This window comes from Spea bombifrons, chromosome 10 (genome assembly GCF_027358695.1).
Source record: "Spea bombifrons isolate aSpeBom1 chromosome 10, aSpeBom1.2.pri, whole genome shotgun sequence".
Classification (NCBI taxonomy): Eukaryota; Metazoa; Chordata; class Amphibia; order Anura; family Pelobatidae; genus Spea; species Spea bombifrons.
Genome location: NC_071096.1, coordinates 29,188,999 through 29,207,914, shown reverse-complemented (window position 1 = coordinate 29,207,914; position 18,916 = coordinate 29,188,999). Strand labels below are relative to the sequence as shown.

Here is an 18,916-nt window from a genome sequence, read left to right as displayed (position 1 = left end):
AAAGGTCACTTAGCACACAGGAGTTCATGCGATCATCTTAAATATGGTGCCTCTGCATTCATTACTGGAATTGTACTTATAGCACATAGATGCAGTCCCCTGGACTGACGACATTATTGACATACATGCTGCAGGGAGGCCGTGTAATACAATATGCATCTGCAACAATATGCATCGCTTACGATGGTGAGAAGACTACTTTTGCATCAGAAGTTATTCTTATTGACTTATAAAGCACCATCATAGGCCACAGCCTTTAATAATTGCATCCACCCCAATAAATGATCTCAGCCATTTGTAGGCATTGATAAATAGTCCTTTAGCTCGGTTACGTTCTCTCTTATTTAATTCTGCAAGATCCTGACAATTCTTTTTACTTTTAGTGTAAACACTAAGCCTTTAAAATATTTCCAAACTTCTCCCTTGCCAGGAATTCATATTAATTCATATTCATTTTTTTTAATACTATAAGCAGTCCTTGCATCATGAAAAAAAAACCCTGTACTTTAGAGCTTTGCTACAGAAGGATTGCAGAATATTTTTTTTTAAAAGACCCTGAAAATGATTTCCAGCAATTTCTTACACATTGTATGGTTATGATTGAAAATGCAAACTTCTTAATCAAATACCCCATGTACAGTTTGAAACGATTTGATTTAAAGGTAAATTTTTATTTTTCTACTAATGTTTCTAATTTTGGTGTTGAATGTGTTTATATTATCAATAAAATGTTTGAGTAAGAAGCGTGTGGTTCCTTCGTCTGACAATTGGATTTCGAAATAGAATAAAAATGTGTAGAGCGATTGGTCCTGGTGCGTTTTTTGGTACACGGAAGCAGCTATTCCCATATGATAACCTATACCTGAATACAAAGCAGGTTGTATTGGGTAGTGCATAAGATAAGGTAGGAATCGGCACCTTACATTGAATAGGTTAAGACATGCGGGACGTTGAATAACTCGACCCATTTCACAGTCTTGCCTTCTGAGCTGCAACACTTATTTATTTTATATAGGAAGTATAAAAAAAAATATAAAGAATCTTATCATTCAATATTATATTCAGATAATTTGTACTAACGCAGTGATTAATAGGAAATAGACGCATCTTTACAAGTAAGCTGTGAAATCACGCTCCTCGTGTGTCTCTGCAATCACCATCTCATAGGCTTTCCTTCCCAGTCAACAAAGGTGCCACTTTGGTCCATGGTGAGGGCATAGATAACCTTCAGCATTCCCACAACGCTGGTTTCTGTTGTCAGTAATGCCTGAAATCAAAAACGAGATTAGGAGAAATGGGAAGAAACAGCTGAAAGGGGCACTTTAATGCGTATTAAATATTAATTCACATGGTGTTCCCCTTACAAAGATAATGCAGAACCCTGAAGAGGTCTTCTGACACATGACATACTTGTCATGGCTTGATGAACGTCATGAGCGGCCTGCGTGCATGATTTCAAAGAGAGGACTATTCTGCTACCCACTGATTGCTTCAAGCAGCCAATCAATGACAAGAATCTGCAAACCATAAAGGAGCTGCATCTCCTCCCCAAAGTATTATTTGTAACCCTCAAAAAATGCACATTAAAGTACTGATATGGTCCTTTAATATGTATTTGTCTTTAGTTAGGCTGTTGACTCCTGACTAATGTGATAAGAGAATGCTACAATATCTGGCACAGACCTACGTATCATTACTTCATTGTGCGGTTGTCGTGGAACATGAAGCTATGATGTCATATCCCAGGGCTCTGTGATATAGAAGTCTATGTCACCAGAGAGACAGTGCTTAACGTCTTGGTATTTCATGGTGGAACAGTTGGTTGAGGGACCTTTGATCTCTACAACCAGACCAGTTCTTATTTTGGGATCCTATTTCAGTAACGATATACATTTGGTCACGCACCAGTATAAAACTGGCTTTTATTTGAACTTTGCACATTACTAAGAATGTAAGATCGTGGTTCTGAAGTAGCAGACTCCACTTGGACAGCCAGAAATGGAAAAAAGTAAATAAAACATAGGCTTCAGTCCCCAAGATCTAGCCTTTGTTTGTTGTGGACTCTGTCCAATGTAAGGCAGCAGCCCCAAAGTCTTGAGAAACAGTATAATGTACGAGTTCTTACCCCTTCACCTCCCAAATCGGTCTGAACCCAGCCAGGATGTATAGCTATGGACATAATGTTATCCTGCTTGTATCCTTCTCCTTGGCATCTTGACAGCATGTTCAAGGCAGCCTGCAAAACCAAATGTAAACATATAATCTAACCACCATAACATAACGACAAGTCAACATAATAATGTTTTACATATACATATATAACAATATATTAGGAAATATAGTAAAGATACTACATTCCTGTTACTTTTGATTGACCAATTTAAAGAATTATTACTACCACTAAACATGTAAAATCACGCATGGACATAATTGTCTTTGCTTGACATGCTACTCAATTTAATTATGGTGGAAGTACACTTAAAAAAAACACGCATGCTGGCATAAAGGATTGTTGAAGAGCAGAACAGCATGGGGTGAGGTTAAGGGCAGTTTGTGGAGGTACTACTTGTCTCCCATAAAACTTTGGCCAACTAACGAAGCTCAGCCTCATGGCAGCTATGACTGAGGTCTACACCGCAGAAGCACAGATCTCACTCAATGTCACGGATCATATGATCTCCATTGTCCCCAAAAGCGGGATAATGTCTGAAAATCCCAACTGGGAATTCTGGGAAGCCTGCGTGAATATTATGGAAAGGCTGTTTTCTACGCATACTTCTTTTTCCTGAGAGTTCTGGCTAAAGCCTTGTGTTTCTACGTGTCAAGTTCTCGACGCAGAACAACAAAAGAGATTTTATCTGCTAAATTATTGTAATTGCCAGAAATTGACAAGTAGACAAAAGATAACATCAACTTTTACATTAGAAACATTACAAATATTCAGACATCAACCTTTTGACTATTATTACTGGATCTTAAACAGCATGAAAACAGCCAAAAAAATGAAATAATAATTTGACATTTAAAGTACCAATATATCTGATTATTATATTATATTTTATATATATATATATATATTATCACCAAAGTATTGTTACCTTGCTGCAGCGATATGAAATCACTGGGAATTGTTCAAATAACAAAGGGACATCTGCAATGGAGCCGCCTAGAGTGGATATATGAACGATGGCTGAAAATCCATTGGACTTGGCAGATTTTTTCAGCAGATTGTAGTACGCCTGAAATATAACATTTTTGGTTAATATATAGAAGAAGCGAAGAAGGAGAAATACTGTTAGGAGGAGACAAGGATGATCTGGAAGTTCTACAAGTTGTAGTGGATTTCCAGCAACACGGTAAATACATTCAAGTAAGGTGGGATGTGCATAAAGGTCTCCTAAGGAATAAAGAAGTAAAGAGTCTTAATAATCTATAGATTTATGAAATGCAAAGCAAGCAGGGTGCATTCCGCTTAAGTGTTTCATATGAAATGCGGTCACTCGTTTTTGGACTTTACCTGAGACACCAGCATGGGTCCCACCACATTAACCTTGTAGACTTCCATCATGTCCTCTGCGGTCTGCGTGTGCAGGGTGTTTGGGGGGGCCACGCCAGCATTGTTGATCAACAGGTCCAGTCCCCGTCCATTCAAATGCTTCTCCACATGCTTCGCGGATTCGATAATGCTCTTGGGGTCAGTGGCATCTAAGGCGAGGCGACATCGTCATTTTGTTTTAGGTATATCAAAAGTATTCGTTTCATGTCAATAAGAACCTCAATAGACATTGCCAAGTATTATTTAAGCTTTTTTTCTAAAAAGAAACAAAAGCCAAACATCCACTTATTGTCCAGATCGTATGAATGGCTTACCGAGCTTGATCAGTTTGACATTTGAATGCTTTTCAGCCAATTTCTTTAATTCCTAAAAACAAAAGAAAAAAAATGCACATTATACAAATGAAACATCATGTATTTTCCCATTTTCAACACACCCCTCTGTTACATTTTATTACAGTAGGAACCTAGTGATCAGAAAAAGTAATACTTTAACAACGTAAAACATTTATCTAACATGTATGCCATGGCCAGAAAAAACCAAATGGCTACTTGCCAACACTTTCCCGGGTTATTCGGTCCCTCCTATCAGCGTTGGGAGATACGTTCAAATGATTTTGTCGAGTCACCATGAAAATAACATATTGTGTGCAAGCTCCAGCCTGTTATGTTACCATGTACTGTGCAGAATTGGCATGTTGTGTTTGTTTCTTCCACACATGCCAACTTTCTAAACGCACCGACTTGTTTTGAGATACAGATATTTAGACACAAAAAGGTACATACATGGAGGAAGAGAGTGGGGGATACCGCAGGCTGCAGGGGTGTCCCAGGAATGGGTGTGTGGAGGGGGCGCAAGAAGGGGCACTTGCCCCCCCCGGAAATTCAAAGGGGCTCGGTGGAGCATCAGCAGAGGAGGGAGAAACAGTAGGCTGTTAAGAGTACATTAACTAGACATACAGAGCAGGTGTTAGGGGAGTGCAGAAAAAACCCTTTTATTGAATTCTGTACACCCCCTGCTGTCAGAGTGGTCTGGTCCCCTCCATTTCACTCTGGAAGCTGCTCCTTCACAGGCACAGAGTATCCGCCTGGGCAGAGACACAGTTTGCAGGCTGCAGACACAAGGTAGTTTATTTTTAACATGTATTGGCGCCAGGGTTAGTTAATACGCCTGGCTACTATGTAAAACTTTATATGAAAGTGAGTACTCAACAACTGGAGTGCCAAAGGTTAGCTTTTATATTATTATGGATTAGTACTGCAGCTGCTGTTAAATGCACATCTCATGATTCTCAGCCATCCGTTTGGCTGGCCGAACATCATGAGAAATATAATAGCAGCACACCAAGTGCCACAACTACCAAGGGTCCTATTCTGGTTCCAGCCCTTTATGTCCCCTGGCCCCAGCCTTTTGTGTTTGGCTGTTTACTAGGAGAGGACTGTGGAGATGCCTGCCACCATTAGTAAAGCATTTAGTTGGGTGATGCCCTAAGTCACCACATCTGGATCATCAGACAGTAGGAGACAACAGATGTGTGGTTATGGGGCAGATACTTACCTGCTCCCCAACTACATTCCCTGGTGTTGTAAAGGGTGCAGAGCCATTATTACCCCACCGGGACTTGAATTTGGTCACAACTGCATCCCCATCACACCACAGCCCATAAATAACACTGCGTGACAAAATTACTACACAATACTACACGCATGCAATAATGGCATACAAGTCATAAATCTACAGCAAACGCAGGGACTGAAAAGGAAAAGTCAATCTGATTGAGCTGCATGCAATAAATATATCATTTTCCACATTACATATTTAGAAATATTTGCATACATTAGGCATGGTTTCAAGATTTGATCAACACATAAAGTCTGTATTATCAACTAATTAGGTTCTTTGATCTCTTTGCATAATATTAAATGTGTTAATAAAAATAAGCCCTTAATGTATCCAAAAGTAGCTATTAAAAGTCCACGATGCAACCAATGCCATCTTATTGAAGAACTTGTTATCAAGAGCTTCTGTTACCTGGCTCCGTGGACCATCAGGGTCTCTGCAGGTGGCAAATATTTTATCTGGAGGATTTGGTCTCTTTAAAAATTGCTTCACGAACTCTAATCCGATCCCCCGGTTGGATCCGGTCACCAACAGAGAGTGGATCTTAAGATGAGACATGCTATTCTTATTCTGGATCTGCCCCTATGCTTCTAACTGTTCTCGCTGCTTATAGCTGCTGTGGAAAGTTCGCTTAAGGTCTTTCATGCCATGACGTAGGCGTAACCGGATCCAAAAACATTTTTTTTTTATGCTGGGGGTTTAACTCCTACCTTCCATGAATATAACTCACTTTTTACCTTTTGAATGTATAGATCTCCTCGGATCACGTTTCCCAGTTACTGGAACCCACCGGCTGTGCTCCAGCCATTATACTGTATGTACTTTAATGCATATGATAGCTGCACGTGCCATTTAATTTATTAGGCATAATAAGGCACGTCATTTGTCACAAACCGCATGCATTTCCGTTACGGACACAACCGTATTCATTTATGACATTCTGATGTGGGGTAAAACAAAACAGGAACATGATGAAAGACTGAAGATGGTCTTAGATGGTCCCAAGGAGAATATTTTGAGGTTCAGCAAGTGTCAATTCATGAAAACTCCATTTCACTGTTTGTGGGAACAACTCAAAGGAGGTAGAGCTTCACCAGGATTAAGACAATTATTGAAATAGAGCAAAAAAGCTGGTAAAACATAGAACACCTTCTGAGAGCTGTGAATTGCCTCGGCAAACGCACATCACACAAAACTGCTCTAATGCGACAACTGCTCAGAAAAACCGCTCTGACGCTGCAATTCTCTGATCCAAAAGCAAAGAACAAAGTTGCACGAAGGGATGGATAAGGCTCAGTCTGGCTGCCTGTGGATCATGCATCTAATGCACTAAAGAGACAATTTAAAAAAAAAAAACATATAAACAAATAGAGAGCAAAACACTTGGACTGGTTTACAGATGTGAACATGTAAATGTTTATTTGTACGAGAGACCAAACTGACCACATACCTCTGATTTACATCCAGCCAAAAGGGCTTGATTGAGATTAGCACCCATCTGCCCTGTTTTAGAGCTTGCACAAGAGGCTTGCATTCTATTCCATCCTAGATAAGATTTGGCACTTGACTTGTTTATTACTGGATCAGTTTCCTGGCCTTGCCATAGACTGTATATGTATTATGAAATAAAAAAACTGCACAGAGGTTCTTTAACAATTTAATGTTACCAAATATTAATGGTATTCAATAATGTATCCAAATAGATTGTATTAGGATTATTTATAGGAAACAGACACTTCTTAATAAGTAAGCCATGGTATAATGCTCTTCATTGAAAGCGAAGCCTCATGTAGATTTGCGATCACCATTTAACAGCTTTTTCTTCCCAATCAACAAAGGTGCCGCTCTGGTCCATGGTGAGGGAATAGATAACCTTTAGCATTCCCACAACGCTGGTTTCTGTTGTGAGTGGTGCCTGAAATCATAAATAACATTTCACATTTTAAACCAAATCCTAAGGATTTAATTGTTTCTTATTTCTACTTTAAACCGACTGCTTTTAGCAAAATTACATTTATTAAAATAGCTTTTTTTCAGACACTGGGGTTATGTATTAAATTACAGTGGTGACTAGATCAATTAATTTGTTCCTATGGTGAGTTATCAAGCTTTGCACCAGAATCACATTTTGTAGACATGATTTTAATAGAACTCTCATTATCATAAGACATACAAATAGGATTACCTCCCTCTGCATGATGTCATATCCTAGGGCTCTACAACATCTATGTCATCAGAGAGACAGTGATTAACTTCCTCATGGTATTTCATGGTGGAACAGTTAGCGGAGGGAACTCTGATCTCTCCACCAACGTGGGTCCTGTTCTTATTCCAACAATGATAGGCATTCGGTCTATGATAGGCATTTTGGTTTATTTGAACTTGCAGGTAGAGCATCTGGTTTGCACGTTACTCAGAATGCAACAACATGATTCTGAAGTAGCAGACTACTTAAACAGCCAGAAATGGAAAAAAGTAAATAATTTCACAACACGGGCTTCAGTCCCCAAGATCTAGCCATTGTTTGTTGTGGACTTTGTCCAATGTAAGGCAGCAGCCCACTGTGATACGACTGTCAAAAGTATAATATATGACTATGAGTCCTTACCCTCTCTCCTCCCAAATCTGTCTGAACCCAGCCAGGGTGTACAGCAACAGAGATAATGTTATCCTGCTTGTATCCTTCTCCTTGGCATCTTGACAGCATGTTCAAGGCAGCCTGCAAAACCAAATGTAAACATATAATCTAACCACCATAACATAATAATAGCTTTGGAGTATTTTTTGTATTTTTATATATGTATAATAACATGTTATTATGACCCAACTGAAAAATAATTTTCATTTTTAGCTGGAGCCTGGATGTTCCCAGGTATGCTGATAACCTGCGTTCTAAAAGAGACTGCATCACATAATTACAGAAAGCACCATTATTCACACCAAAGTATTGACGCCCCCCCCTTTGTACCTTGCTGCAGCGATATGAAATAACTGGGAAGTCTGCGAATACACCAGGTACATGTTCAATGGAGCCAAGTAGACTGGATACATTAAAGATGGCGGCTTTTCCATTGGACGCGGCAGATTTTTTCAGCAGATCGTAGTATGCCTAAAAAATATTATTTCGGTTAATAATTAAACTGCAATTCGCTACATTTTCCATAAAAGCATGTTAAATACAAGACATTTGTTTTCTATAAATTCTGTATCTACATAGGATTCACGGTTAAGGACTAAAACGTTCGACTGTCGAAACAGAAAAGCATATGGGATGGATGTATTTATCACATGGAGAGATACGGTATCTCTCAGGGGATGTCTGGTGTGGTGGATAGAAGGGACGTTGCACCCTATGCTGTGATGATTTGGGGCATATGCCAGGAACTGTGTGTTTACTTGCAGTTACACGTTTAGCAATCAGGATGTGTAATGTAACCATTCACACCCTGACCTTATCATTTCTGTGCTCCCATTAAGCAGTCAATTGGTGCACACGCATTGTATGCACTAAACATTGTTGTCCTTGGCATTAGCAGCCCAATGTTTTGGAGCACTACATTATAGAGTTAACCCCTACCAGCCTTCCAATGCTGTTATGCAAACCCAAATCCATGGGCAGCCCAAGGCTTTGATCCTTTATTTGCTACATCAGATCTTCCAGACAAACACACGTTAAACATCTGACCCTTTACATTGTATTCCGCCACATTACTATCTCCGAAACTCAGGCCTTTCAACAATAGGGCCGGAGGATCAGCCCTTCGAGCCACCCACTAACAATGCTTCTTGTACAATTAATTTAGGGAGAGAAGGTGTAATTCTGACAGGTGCTGTGGCTGCATCAATGAAACAGAACAAGCTCCCTGCTTAAAGCGTACCTGTGTCACCAGCATAGGTCCAACGACATTTACGCTGTAGACTTCCATCATGTCCTCTGCGGTCTGCGTTTGCAGGGTGTTTGGGTGGAGGACACCAGCATTGTTAATCAAAAGGTCCAAGCCTCGGCCGTTCAAATGCTTCTCCACTTGCTTTGCCGACTCGGTAATGCTTGCTCCGTCGGTTGCATCTACAAAATAATTTTAAGAAGAAAGTGTGAGCCCAGGTGACATCATCATTGTGTATTTATTATATTAAATGATTATTTGCATGTAAGGAATCAACAAACGAGGTCATGTTTGCATCATAAAGAAGCAAAAAGAGAAGACTCTGACCGCTCCCAGCCCTTCCATGTCATTGAAGCATTTTAAGCAGATAATTCATTCAGCATATCTGTTACTTGGCTTGGGTGCAAAGACTTTCTTTGGTCTTGTCTTATGATGACGTCGGGTCCTCTGATAAGATCATTGATGGATCATGAGACCCACAGCTTCATCTATGATTAGTAACCCCTTTTCATTCCCCAATTCTATTTATTTGTTTATTCTTTATTAAGGGCTGTTTAATAATGTTGCAATTCTGATTTAAATATAAGAAATGTACAAAACTAGTTGAAGCCGAAGCAAGGCAAAGAAAAAAAATCTTTGGGGGTATAACATGTTCCTTGTTCCTTGCATGAGAAGAAAATTCTGGTTCTTGTTGCTAAGGACTCTGGAACACTAGCAGGCATTGTCGGCTATAATGAGGATTTTTCCTCCCCATACAGAAATTGGATTGAGCAACTTGGATCATTCAGCAGCATAGTTTCTACAAACAAGTAAGCTTTCATCCCATCCCAGAGCGTATAAATGGCTTACCAAGCTGAATCACCACGACGTTTGAATGCTTTTCAGCCAAATTCTTTAATTCCTAAAAAACCAAAACAAAAACACACATTGTAGAAATTAAAACATCATCATAAAACACATTAAACCTCAGACAGACAACAAAACGACAGTAATAGCACACTACCCAAGAGTCGTTTTAACATTAAGAATGAGCTTTTTATACTTTCCTCATGTATCGAGTGTTTATGGATACACCAAACATGTTTAATTTAAAAAAAAATTCTAATTTGTACATGTTCCAGATTTCACAACAATATTCACATTTTGTGTATAAACAGTGAGGTTTGTGTTGCATTGTTTACATTGTTACACAAGCCAGTAGATGACATTGTTCTTGGCGGCTTTCTTCCTCCATGCTATCCACCGGAGGTTGTGCACATGTGTTAGCTGGCTGCATGAAAGAGGCATTACTGTGGGGCAGGGCTTTACCGGGCCGGAGCGGGGGCTAACACATGAAACTTCTTTGGTGTTTTAGCCCCTGGAGGTTTCTAAACAAGGACGCTAGGTTGCACTTGCTTGTCCGGATTCTTTCCATGCTCCTTCCAAGCACTCCCTTTCTGTAAGTGTGTTTTTAGACATGACTAGACAGTGTACATTGAGCGTGTTATATGCCAAAGGGCCACATGGCGTAAACTGTACCCCCAATTGTGCCAGCTCTCCCCTGCCATTAGGAGAGGCATGCCTGGGGCTCATCATCATTAAAGACGGTCCCATTGGTACAGAACCAACAGATATTTTAAATGCAGGGATTTATTTTCCCTTTTTCAGCACAGCTCCCATTGATATTATGTTATAGTAGGAGGCGGATGGGAACCTGGACCTAGTGATCAGAAAAGATAATATTTGTAAAAATATACAACCCAGCCTTATGTGTTATCATTCTGATTAACAATGTAACACAATTGTTTTATCATATCAATTATTTAACATTTATGCCATGCCCAGAAAAACCATACGGCTACTCGCCAACATTTTGCCGGGTAATCCAGTCCCTCCTATCACTCAGTCCCCCCTGTCATTCAAATGATTTTGTCGAGTCACTATGAAAATTGCACATTCTGCTCAAGCCACAAACTAACAATACAATCAATCCTCTTCCATTCAACTCGACGTTATTCCGGTTACGCAACTTTATTATGACCTTTAGGCAGGTAATTTTATAACTCACCTTGACAGATAAACATGTTTTTACAGTAATCGTTAGTCTATGCCAAATGATACGAAAGAAAATAATGGGGTGGAATTAATGAATAATTGGAGCATGATCCCTCAGTCTATATATCTGGATTAAACAATGCCTCTAAAACGACACAGGTGTAAAACATTGTGCAATCAGGGCATTCAAGTCATATATATACCCGCTACCTGCAGGGACTACAAAGGATCTGATTGATATTTATACAATGAATATGTAGAATTTCTCCCGTATTTGCAGGTGCTAGGCATATAATGTGTGTGATATAAAATGTTTTTCTTTGATCTATTTATATTTACTATTAAGTTTGGAATCATAGTAACAACATGTTGCTGATTTGTTTTTTTGTTATTTTTTTTAAATCAAGGCAAAAGTTTGAAGGTTTGAGGTTTTCCCCACTTAAGCCGCCTTGCAACCTCCCAAAATATTACAGAATAAAATTTGCTGTTGAGATGAGTTTTTGTTACCTGGCTCCGCGGGGCATCCGGGTCTCTGCAGGCTGCAAAAATCTGGTCTGGGGGGTTTGGACTCTTCACAAATTGCTGCACAAACTCTAACCCGATCCCCCGGTTGGATCCGGTGACCAAAAGAGTGCGAATTTTAAAATCAGACATATCTATTATCTGTACGCTTCGGTTATGGTGAATGCGCCCTTATGCCTGATGGTCAGCAGCGTTCCCTCTCTGCTTATACCTACAGCTGAAACATTCTTCTAATTCTTCGCTTGCCAGGAAGTCTGCGTAACATGTGACCCATAAACCCTTTTTTCAGGCTTTAACTCTTACCCTTCCTTTAAGAGAAAAAACATACTTTTTATCTGCTTGCCTATATGAAGCGTAACAAAGAATATAAATGCCTCGCTAACAGAACTGTAAGATTACGTTTGCAGCGTTTAATGTGCCGCTACTTGCTGAATATAAATAAGGTATTTATTTTTTCCTGAAGCAGGGCTTTGTTTTCTAGTTCGTGGAAACCACCAGTTGGGTCTTTAAAGGGACATTCCAGCCATTATATGCACTTTAACTCATATGATAGCCGTGTCTCCAATTTTCTCCCCTTGCGAATGCAGCGAGGGACTCAGATGGTTACACTCCCCACCAGCCAGACATCTGAGAAATCCATGAGCTCTAATGAGCCTCCTCGCGCATGAAGTGCTCCAAAAGTACTTTAATATGCATTCTTTGTTAGGGAGGCTGAATGGGTCGGTACACTCTCCTTACAAGCAATCCGCTGCCTCATTATAGTTGTCATTTTGTAGTCATTCAATGTTTGCTTTGCTGTCTTGATCTGCATCGGATCCAGCCGGGACCACTGGGTCAGGACACATGCCACTCTGCAGAATAATTCATGCCTGTTCGGGGTTACGGTGGGTACGGTATAGGGGTATAAACTCTCAGAAGTGAATCAATTACTACGATCATCCTACTGGCACAGACACCAAGAAAACAGCTCTGCATAGTGATCCCATAGAAATAGATAATAAATTCTATGTGGCGCGTATTTTGTTCACTTTTTATTTTCCATTACTCACGTACATTTTATGCAACCCCTGAGATTTGCCCCGAAGTCTCCCAGTAAAACAGCTGGTGTTGGTGGTGGTCTGTTAATCACTCCCTGACTACTATTTGCTCATATAAAAAAAAAAGTCAGTAGCCATTTGGCAACAACCTCTGTGCATGGTTTTGGGTCATGTGACAATTAAGGATTCCCTTAAAAATGGATTAAACAGGAAAATTCAAATCTCTCTCTCTGCACTGTGTGCACAATGCTAGACAGGCCTTCAAAACATTATATAAAGAAAGCAAAACGGTGATTTGTTTGGTTGTAGGTGTTGATTGTGTATATATAAAATTAGAAAGGACTCGCCAACCTTGGGGTCCTTTGACATAATGGCGGGCTAAGCGATAAATGGCCATATAGTGAGACGGAATCCCTGATAGTTATGCATTATATAGGTGTTTCTTGAATGCTATTCACTTTCTGTGTACTTCCTTGGTGTTCACCATGGGATTTGATCCCCTTTCCAGTCCAAAAACAAGCCATTTTGTTCTTCAGACAGTGTTTCAAGTACACCCACGATACCGCTGACACTCTCCTGCACGGTCATCGGAGCCTACAAAACATCAGTTAGAGTGTGAGTTTTAGGAAATAAGCGCTATTTATTCAACATGACAGTTTTTTTTAGTTAATTGCAAATAACCAAAAAGATTACAATCATTTATTTTATTTACTTTGTACATGTGAAATAATATAGCAGTTTTGCGCCTTAATTAGGATTATAGAATTTCAGATTATGAGAATTGCTTGTTGTGGTAGTGAACGTGGTTTTGACTTCTGACGACTTTAAACCATTCAACAGTGGTTTGAAAACTCCAACAAATTACACCAAATCCACGTGCAAAGTCAGAAAAAAAGTTGCAGAAAAAGACAAAAAAAAAAGGTTACGAGGTTGTGGTCAGAACCTTAGTTTTTAGCTATAGTTGAATGGAAAGCTGCAGAGACTTAAACCCCTCAACAGTCCATCATAGTTCTCCTTGGCAGGGATGGACTGGGTATTTAAACTGGCCCAGGCACTTGGGATACACCTGGACGCATGCTACCCTCTTACTTTGGCAGAGTGCTGCCGTCTATATCCAGCCAATGGCCGCACACTCGACAGGATCTGTCGTACGAACATCGGTTAACGTAGATGGGAGTCAACATCAGCTGCCAGCCCCCTGGCCTGATGCCCCCTTTTATCTGATGGCCAGATCTAAAATTCCTTCTTGGTATATGTGGTCCGCATGCTGAATCGCACTCACCATTGGCCCTCCCATGTCTGTCTGCACCCACCCAGGATGAAGGGCAACAAACAGAATTCCACTTCCCTTATGCGCTTCTGTCTGGCAGCGGGTCAGCATATTCAGTGCGGCCTGTAGGAATATCATTTAAAAGTAAAGTTCAACGGCTGATAACCAACAGGTCTATTAAATGCTTACGGCTGCGGCCAGCTTAGAGGACTTATTAGGCAAAAGACATATTCATTACAAGGTCAACCCCTTGGAGCCATTGTTGAGGCTGGCGATGATATTTTAATGGCCTCCACGGGGGGTGGAACATGTATTTTAAAGCTGAGCCTTGTATTTACCTTGCTACAACGATAGCCAATTTTTGGATAATTGGCATAAAAAGAAGGGACGTCTCCCACAGAGCCCAGGGAACTGGTTATATTTATCACAGATGCCTTGTTGCAACTATTTTTCATAGATGCATTTTCTTGGGCTGCTTTGTTCAGCAATGGCAAGAATTCCTAAAAAGAAAAAAAACAAAAAAAACAAATACATAAATAAATAACATTATTTGCAAAATTATCAGGGAGTGCGTCCTATGCCCAATGTATTGGAAAGACAACACATCAAGAAGGCTATGGTAATTGGACTTGTTAACCAGAAAAGTGAAGCGATGATATAAAAATGAAACATTAATTGTTGCAAAACCACTAAACATTTACTGTTGTTTATATTGTTTGGGCTTTGATGCAAAAATAGCCAAATGGAAAATATATACAAAAAAAATAGGTCAAGATATTAGTGGAATAAATCAGAAATCTGTTTAAACGTTTTTGTACCTAGTGGTATAACCCTAGAGGGCGAGGTATCCTTATTTTGATGGCACACATATCTGCTATGGGGATACTTTTATGGAGAAACAAATGATTTTGGTAAATTCAAAGAATGGACATACATGAGACAAACCTACTTACTATTGATAATCCATTTGGGAATTCGTTATAAGGACTCTGGCTTATGATTCTAATAGAACAGTTCTGGAGTAGGATCATTCCGTTGGTTGCTATAGCAACGGCTCCACATTTAGAATTTACCCTTTAATTCATGAAAATATGGGCCATAGCAACCAAACTGCAGAAACAATGGCCCCAAAGTCCCTTTCATCTCATTATTTAGGTAGACGGGCATGTAAGTAATGAGTAGGAGATGCAAGAAGGTCGTTCGGTTGAAAATGGAGAGGCGTCATTAGCAGAGAAAGGACAAACATGCCACTTTATAGACTGGCCATACCTAACCTACATTTTTTATTGTTACAAAGCCGGTGATCTCCGTCACATAAAGCAGTTTAAGACATCCTTGTCTAATCAGGGCATACAAGTTCTACCATCTATGAAGAAGCAGAGGGTTCACATCAGGCGCTGGCACCAAGGACGCTCCAACACCATCTGTTCTATTTTAACGTCATCAATCCGTGATATAGATAAAATGATACCTGAGTGAGAATCATGGGAGCGATTGTGTTGGTTTTGAACGAATTAATCATTTCATTCTCATCAGCTGTTTCCACAGTGTTTTCCATGGCAATGGCGGCATTGTTTATAAGCATATTCAAACCCCGTCCGTTTAATTTCTTCTCAATGACATGATACGCAGCTTTGATGCAGTTCCGGTCTGTAACTTCTAGGAATACATAACAGATTTTTTGTACTAAACAAAATTAAGTTACGGTGACTGCTTGTTTCAAGGCGAAACAAATCATACAGAAAAGGTTAATTTATAGTTTATAAATATAAACAGCAAGTAAATAAATAAATCAATGAAAAAGACTCTGTGTCTGGATCATGGGCTAAAATGCGTGCAGCATGCACCAAAAATCATGTGACCATGCCAAAATGTTGCGCGTCGTGATGTGATGTATATATATATCCATCTCTACAGATGACTGATCTCCATAAGAACAATCATGTTTTTATATATATATATATATATATATATATATATATATATATATATATATATATACGGTATATATATATAGCAATTTTTTTCTCTTGCCCACTCACAGTTTTTTGTTGTTAATGAAGACAAGTGATTCCATGAATAACGGCCAGAACTAAACTTTGTACTCTTGTGAAATTTAGAACAGGGGGTGGCCAAAAAGTAGCTGAGCAGATGTTTTAGAAATGCAACTCTCATGATGTTCAGCCAGCCATAGGCATATTCTCTTCGTGTGTTAACCCAGATTATACATTAACTCACCGAGTTGGATAACTTCAAGATTTGGGTGATGTGCAGCCAGGGATTTTAGTTCCTGGAAAAAAATAAATATACGTGACTTAAGATCAGTCCACTAAATCAATGCTGTCCATCTACATATGTTATTCACTTGTAATTTGTCTTTTAAACCTTTGCTTACAATATGGTATTTCAAGGAGAAAAGCTACATAGGCTGGTGCGCAAAGTTATCATCAGTTACAAAAGAGTCCATTTCACCAGCATGAAGCTGGCAGGTAGTGCACAGTACACTCTCTTACACAATGATCAAGAATAGGGCTCTTAGGTCACTGTTCCGGAGTGTATTAACCATTAACAACCATAGACCATAGCCTTTAATACATACATAAACTGAGACCCAAACTGATTGTCTGAAACCTGATGGTTCCCAGTTCCAACACAAGTCCTCATGACGTAAAAAAATATCTTTCACCCGGGTCTGATTTTCCACAGTATTGATCCAGATTAACATGCCTTTTAATGACATGGTGAGGATCACTGGTGTTGCATGCACCTAATGAGAGAATAATATGCGCTCCTCCAATATCACACGGGACGTCAGTGAAGAAATAGAAACAGCTGCTTACAGAATACTGAGTGATGACCCAAAATCTCAGATGTCTTTGATTTTCCTCATTCTCCATTTTAATAAAACCTCTGAGACTCTTAGTCAAACCCTCAGTTATGATCATACGATAAAAGACAACTAATCATTATAAGGCAGCCAAAGTGTAGGACCTCAACATATTCCATACCTGAGCTCCTTCTGGATTGCGACATGTTGCGAACACATGCTGAGGGTTAACCTTTTCCAGAAATCTTTTAACCAGCTCCAGACCGATTCCTCTGTTAGATCCGGTAACCAGAACGCTGTTAATCCTCAGACTGGCCATTCTCTCACTGACCATATGCTGGTATATGGTTAGAGCGTCCAAATGTTTTTGTTCACTGTTGCTTAATACTCAGACTTTGTCCGTCAGCAATCATTGCTGCCAAAGTAGAAGTATCCTATGATGGAAACGTAATGGAATCTGTGTACCTAATGCAATAATTTCAAAAAGCAAATATGTTTGTTTGCAGTTTATGGGCTTCATGGAGTTTAGTCCCAGACAAAGAGCAGAATGCAGCATAATAGCCGGAATAAAAGGCTATGGATTTCTAAATACTTAAAGTCCTGTACCACTAGCACATATAAGAAATACAGATCTAAAACAAGTCTATTTTACCCCAAATAAACCGAGAGGAAAACTCTGAACCAACTGTTTTATTCTCCCAAGGCAGCTCATTGGTGACCCTCAACATTAAAAAAATGTTTTAAGGTTCTATTTTAAGCATATTTCAGTAATTAATAATACTTTACCCGCAGTATTGCGATGGTCTTCTTGTGCTTCTATGCTTGGAGGACAGCATCACATGCTTTTTTTCCAAACCCATGCCAACGTTATTGATGAACAAGTTTAAATTATTTCTCTGCAACGTTTTAACACTTTCCCGTTTTATTACTGGGTTCTGGAGTGACTCCTGGAAAGCCACGTTGAATACAGTTATTTTGTCTGTTGACCAAATATACCATCGAAACACACAACAGATGTGATTTAGATCGCTGGGACCCTGACCCTGACAAATGATCCAGGTGCCTGCTTTACCGATTATGTTTGTTCTGTAAGGAAATAATAGAAGCAAGTTATACGACCAGTTCCAATCCACAATTAGTTAAAACATATTAAAGAAAAAGATATGTATAGGATTGATGAATAAGAACACGTTGATCGCTTTTATTCTTCTACTTATCTGGCAGCAGTAGCCATATCCATTCAAAATACCACCCCGTTTAACAGCAGACGCCCCCAAAGTATTTTAGTCCACTTACATATTTAATGTTTAGGTTGAAGACAAAGCTTGAGGCACAAAACTCTCAAACGTCCATTGGGATTCTATTGACTGAAGAATAACAACTCCCAGAATGCAAGGTTTTTTTTTGGCTAATGTCTCAGTGTGACCTTATTTAACACTTGCTTAAAGTTGGCTGAAAGTCAGGAAAAATCCTCAATATAGATTTAGGAACATGGCCAGTTCCCACCCCTTCTATGACCTTTTTTAAACATGTCCTAGCTGAACTCTTCTAAGCTGCACCAATCCTTAAAAAAGGGGGACCTGAAGGTCTCAGTAACTCATTTTAGATGTAATAAAAAAACTGCAGTGATTGTTTTATAGGAAGAATTGGCTGAACATGTATTTTTTGATGTTGTTACCCACTAATGGGTTCCCTAAATAAATATAAGCAAAATACGATAATTTATGCATAAAACACTTAACTCATTGGCCAAGGAATACAATCCCCCAGAATGCAGTTTTTTGGACTGTTTCTGTGTGACCTTATTTAACACGTGCTTTAATTATCAAGTCTAAGTCGGCTGAAAGTCAGGTCAATATAGATTTAGGGACACTGCCAGTTACCACCGCCCTGTTGCAGGTTTCTAATATCATTGCAAAGGAGTATTCATGTGAACTTTTTAAATATACTATGTGGACATAAGTATTGTTACACCAACATGGACTTTTATAACATCGCTTTCTAAATATATATATTACATAGTTGGTCCCCCTTTGCAGCTGTAACAGCTCCCACTCTTCTGGGAGATTTTTGGACATTCAACCTGTAGAGCGTTTGTGAGGTCAGGCATTGGTGGATGAGGAGGTCTGGCTCACAATCTCTGTTCCAGTTCATCCCAAAAGTGTT

The 18,916-nt window shown here is 39.4% G+C and overlaps 3 protein-coding genes across 4 annotated transcripts; all 3 read right to left on the bottom strand.

The window, feature by feature from the left end:
* Positions 1–982: 982 nt before the first annotated feature.
* Positions 983–5,776, bottom strand: LOC128467278 (C-factor-like). Its single transcript, XM_053448858.1, has 6 exons — positions 5,588–5,776; positions 3,871–3,922; positions 3,518–3,705; positions 3,099–3,239; positions 2,126–2,236; positions 983–1,267 (listed from the first exon to the last, which is right to left on the bottom strand). The coding sequence occupies exons 1-6, from the start codon at positions 5,732–5,734 to the stop codon at positions 1,154–1,156; spliced, it is 753 nt and encodes a 250-aa protein (XP_053304833.1). The 5' UTR covers positions 5,735–5,776; the 3' UTR covers positions 983–1,153.
* Positions 5,777–6,568: 792 nt separating this feature from the next.
* On the bottom strand, positions 6,569–11,953 carry LOC128467020 (C-factor-like). 2 transcript variants are annotated; one of them, XR_008345662.1, is made up of 7 exons: positions 11,602–11,953; positions 9,910–9,961; positions 9,055–9,242; positions 8,145–8,285; positions 7,785–7,895; positions 6,880–7,091; positions 6,569–6,838 (listed from the first exon to the last, which is right to left on the bottom strand). XR_008345662.1 is itself a non-coding variant. In XM_053448522.1 (6 exons), the coding sequence occupies exons 1-6, from the start codon at positions 11,746–11,748 to the stop codon at positions 6,978–6,980; spliced, it is 753 nt and encodes a 250-aa protein (XP_053304497.1). In that variant the 5' UTR covers positions 11,749–11,953; the 3' UTR covers positions 6,569–6,977. The 2 variants fall into 2 exon arrangements, 1 of the variants encoding a protein (XP_053304497.1); XM_053448522.1 differs by having other exon boundaries at positions 6,569–7,091.
* A 1,160-nt stretch (positions 11,954–13,113) lies between these two features.
* On the bottom strand, positions 13,114–17,185 carry LOC128467500 (C-factor-like). The gene is made up of 6 exons (XM_053449157.1): positions 16,932–17,185; positions 16,162–16,213; positions 15,395–15,582; positions 14,262–14,423; positions 13,936–14,046; positions 13,114–13,247 (listed from the first exon to the last, which is right to left on the bottom strand). The coding sequence occupies exons 1-6, from the start codon at positions 17,082–17,084 to the stop codon at positions 13,134–13,136; spliced, it is 780 nt and encodes a 259-aa protein (XP_053305132.1). The 5' UTR covers positions 17,085–17,185; the 3' UTR covers positions 13,114–13,133.
* Positions 17,186–18,916: the final 1,731 nt, after the last annotated feature.

Coding starts and splice junctions, on each gene's coding strand:
- LOC128467500 (XM_053449157.1), bottom strand. CDS start 17,084: ATGGTCAGTGAGAGAATGGCCAGTCTGAGGATTAACAGCGTTCTGGTT. Junction 14,424..15,394: donor CTCCCATGATTCTCACTCAG/GTATCATTTTAT, acceptor TTTTCTTTTTAG/GAATTCTTGCCATTGCTGAA. Junction 14,047..14,261: donor TTGGCTATCGTTGTAGCAAG/GTAAATACAAGG, acceptor ATATTCCTACAG/GCCGCACTGAATATGCTGAC.
- LOC128467020 (XM_053448522.1), bottom strand. CDS start 11,748: ATGTCTGATTTTAAAATTCGCACTCTTTTGGTCACCGGATCCAACCGG. Junction 9,962..11,601: donor CGGATGCCCCGCGGAGCCAG/GTAACAAAAACT, acceptor TTGGTTTTTTAG/GAATTAAAGAATTTGGCTGA. Junction 8,286..9,054: donor GACCTATGCTGGTGACACAG/GTACGCTTTAAG, acceptor AATATTTTTTAG/GCATACTACGATCTGCTGAA.
- LOC128467278 (XM_053448858.1), bottom strand. CDS start 5,734: ATGTCTCATCTTAAGATCCACTCTCTGTTGGTGACCGGATCCAACCGG. Junction 3,923..5,587: donor CTGATGGTCCACGGAGCCAG/GTAACAGAAGCT, acceptor TTTTGTTTTTAG/GAATTAAAGAAATTGGCTGA. Junction 3,706..3,870: donor TGTCAAACTGATCAAGCTCG/GTAAGCCATTCA, acceptor GCCTCGCCTTAG/ATGCCACTGACCCCAAGAGC.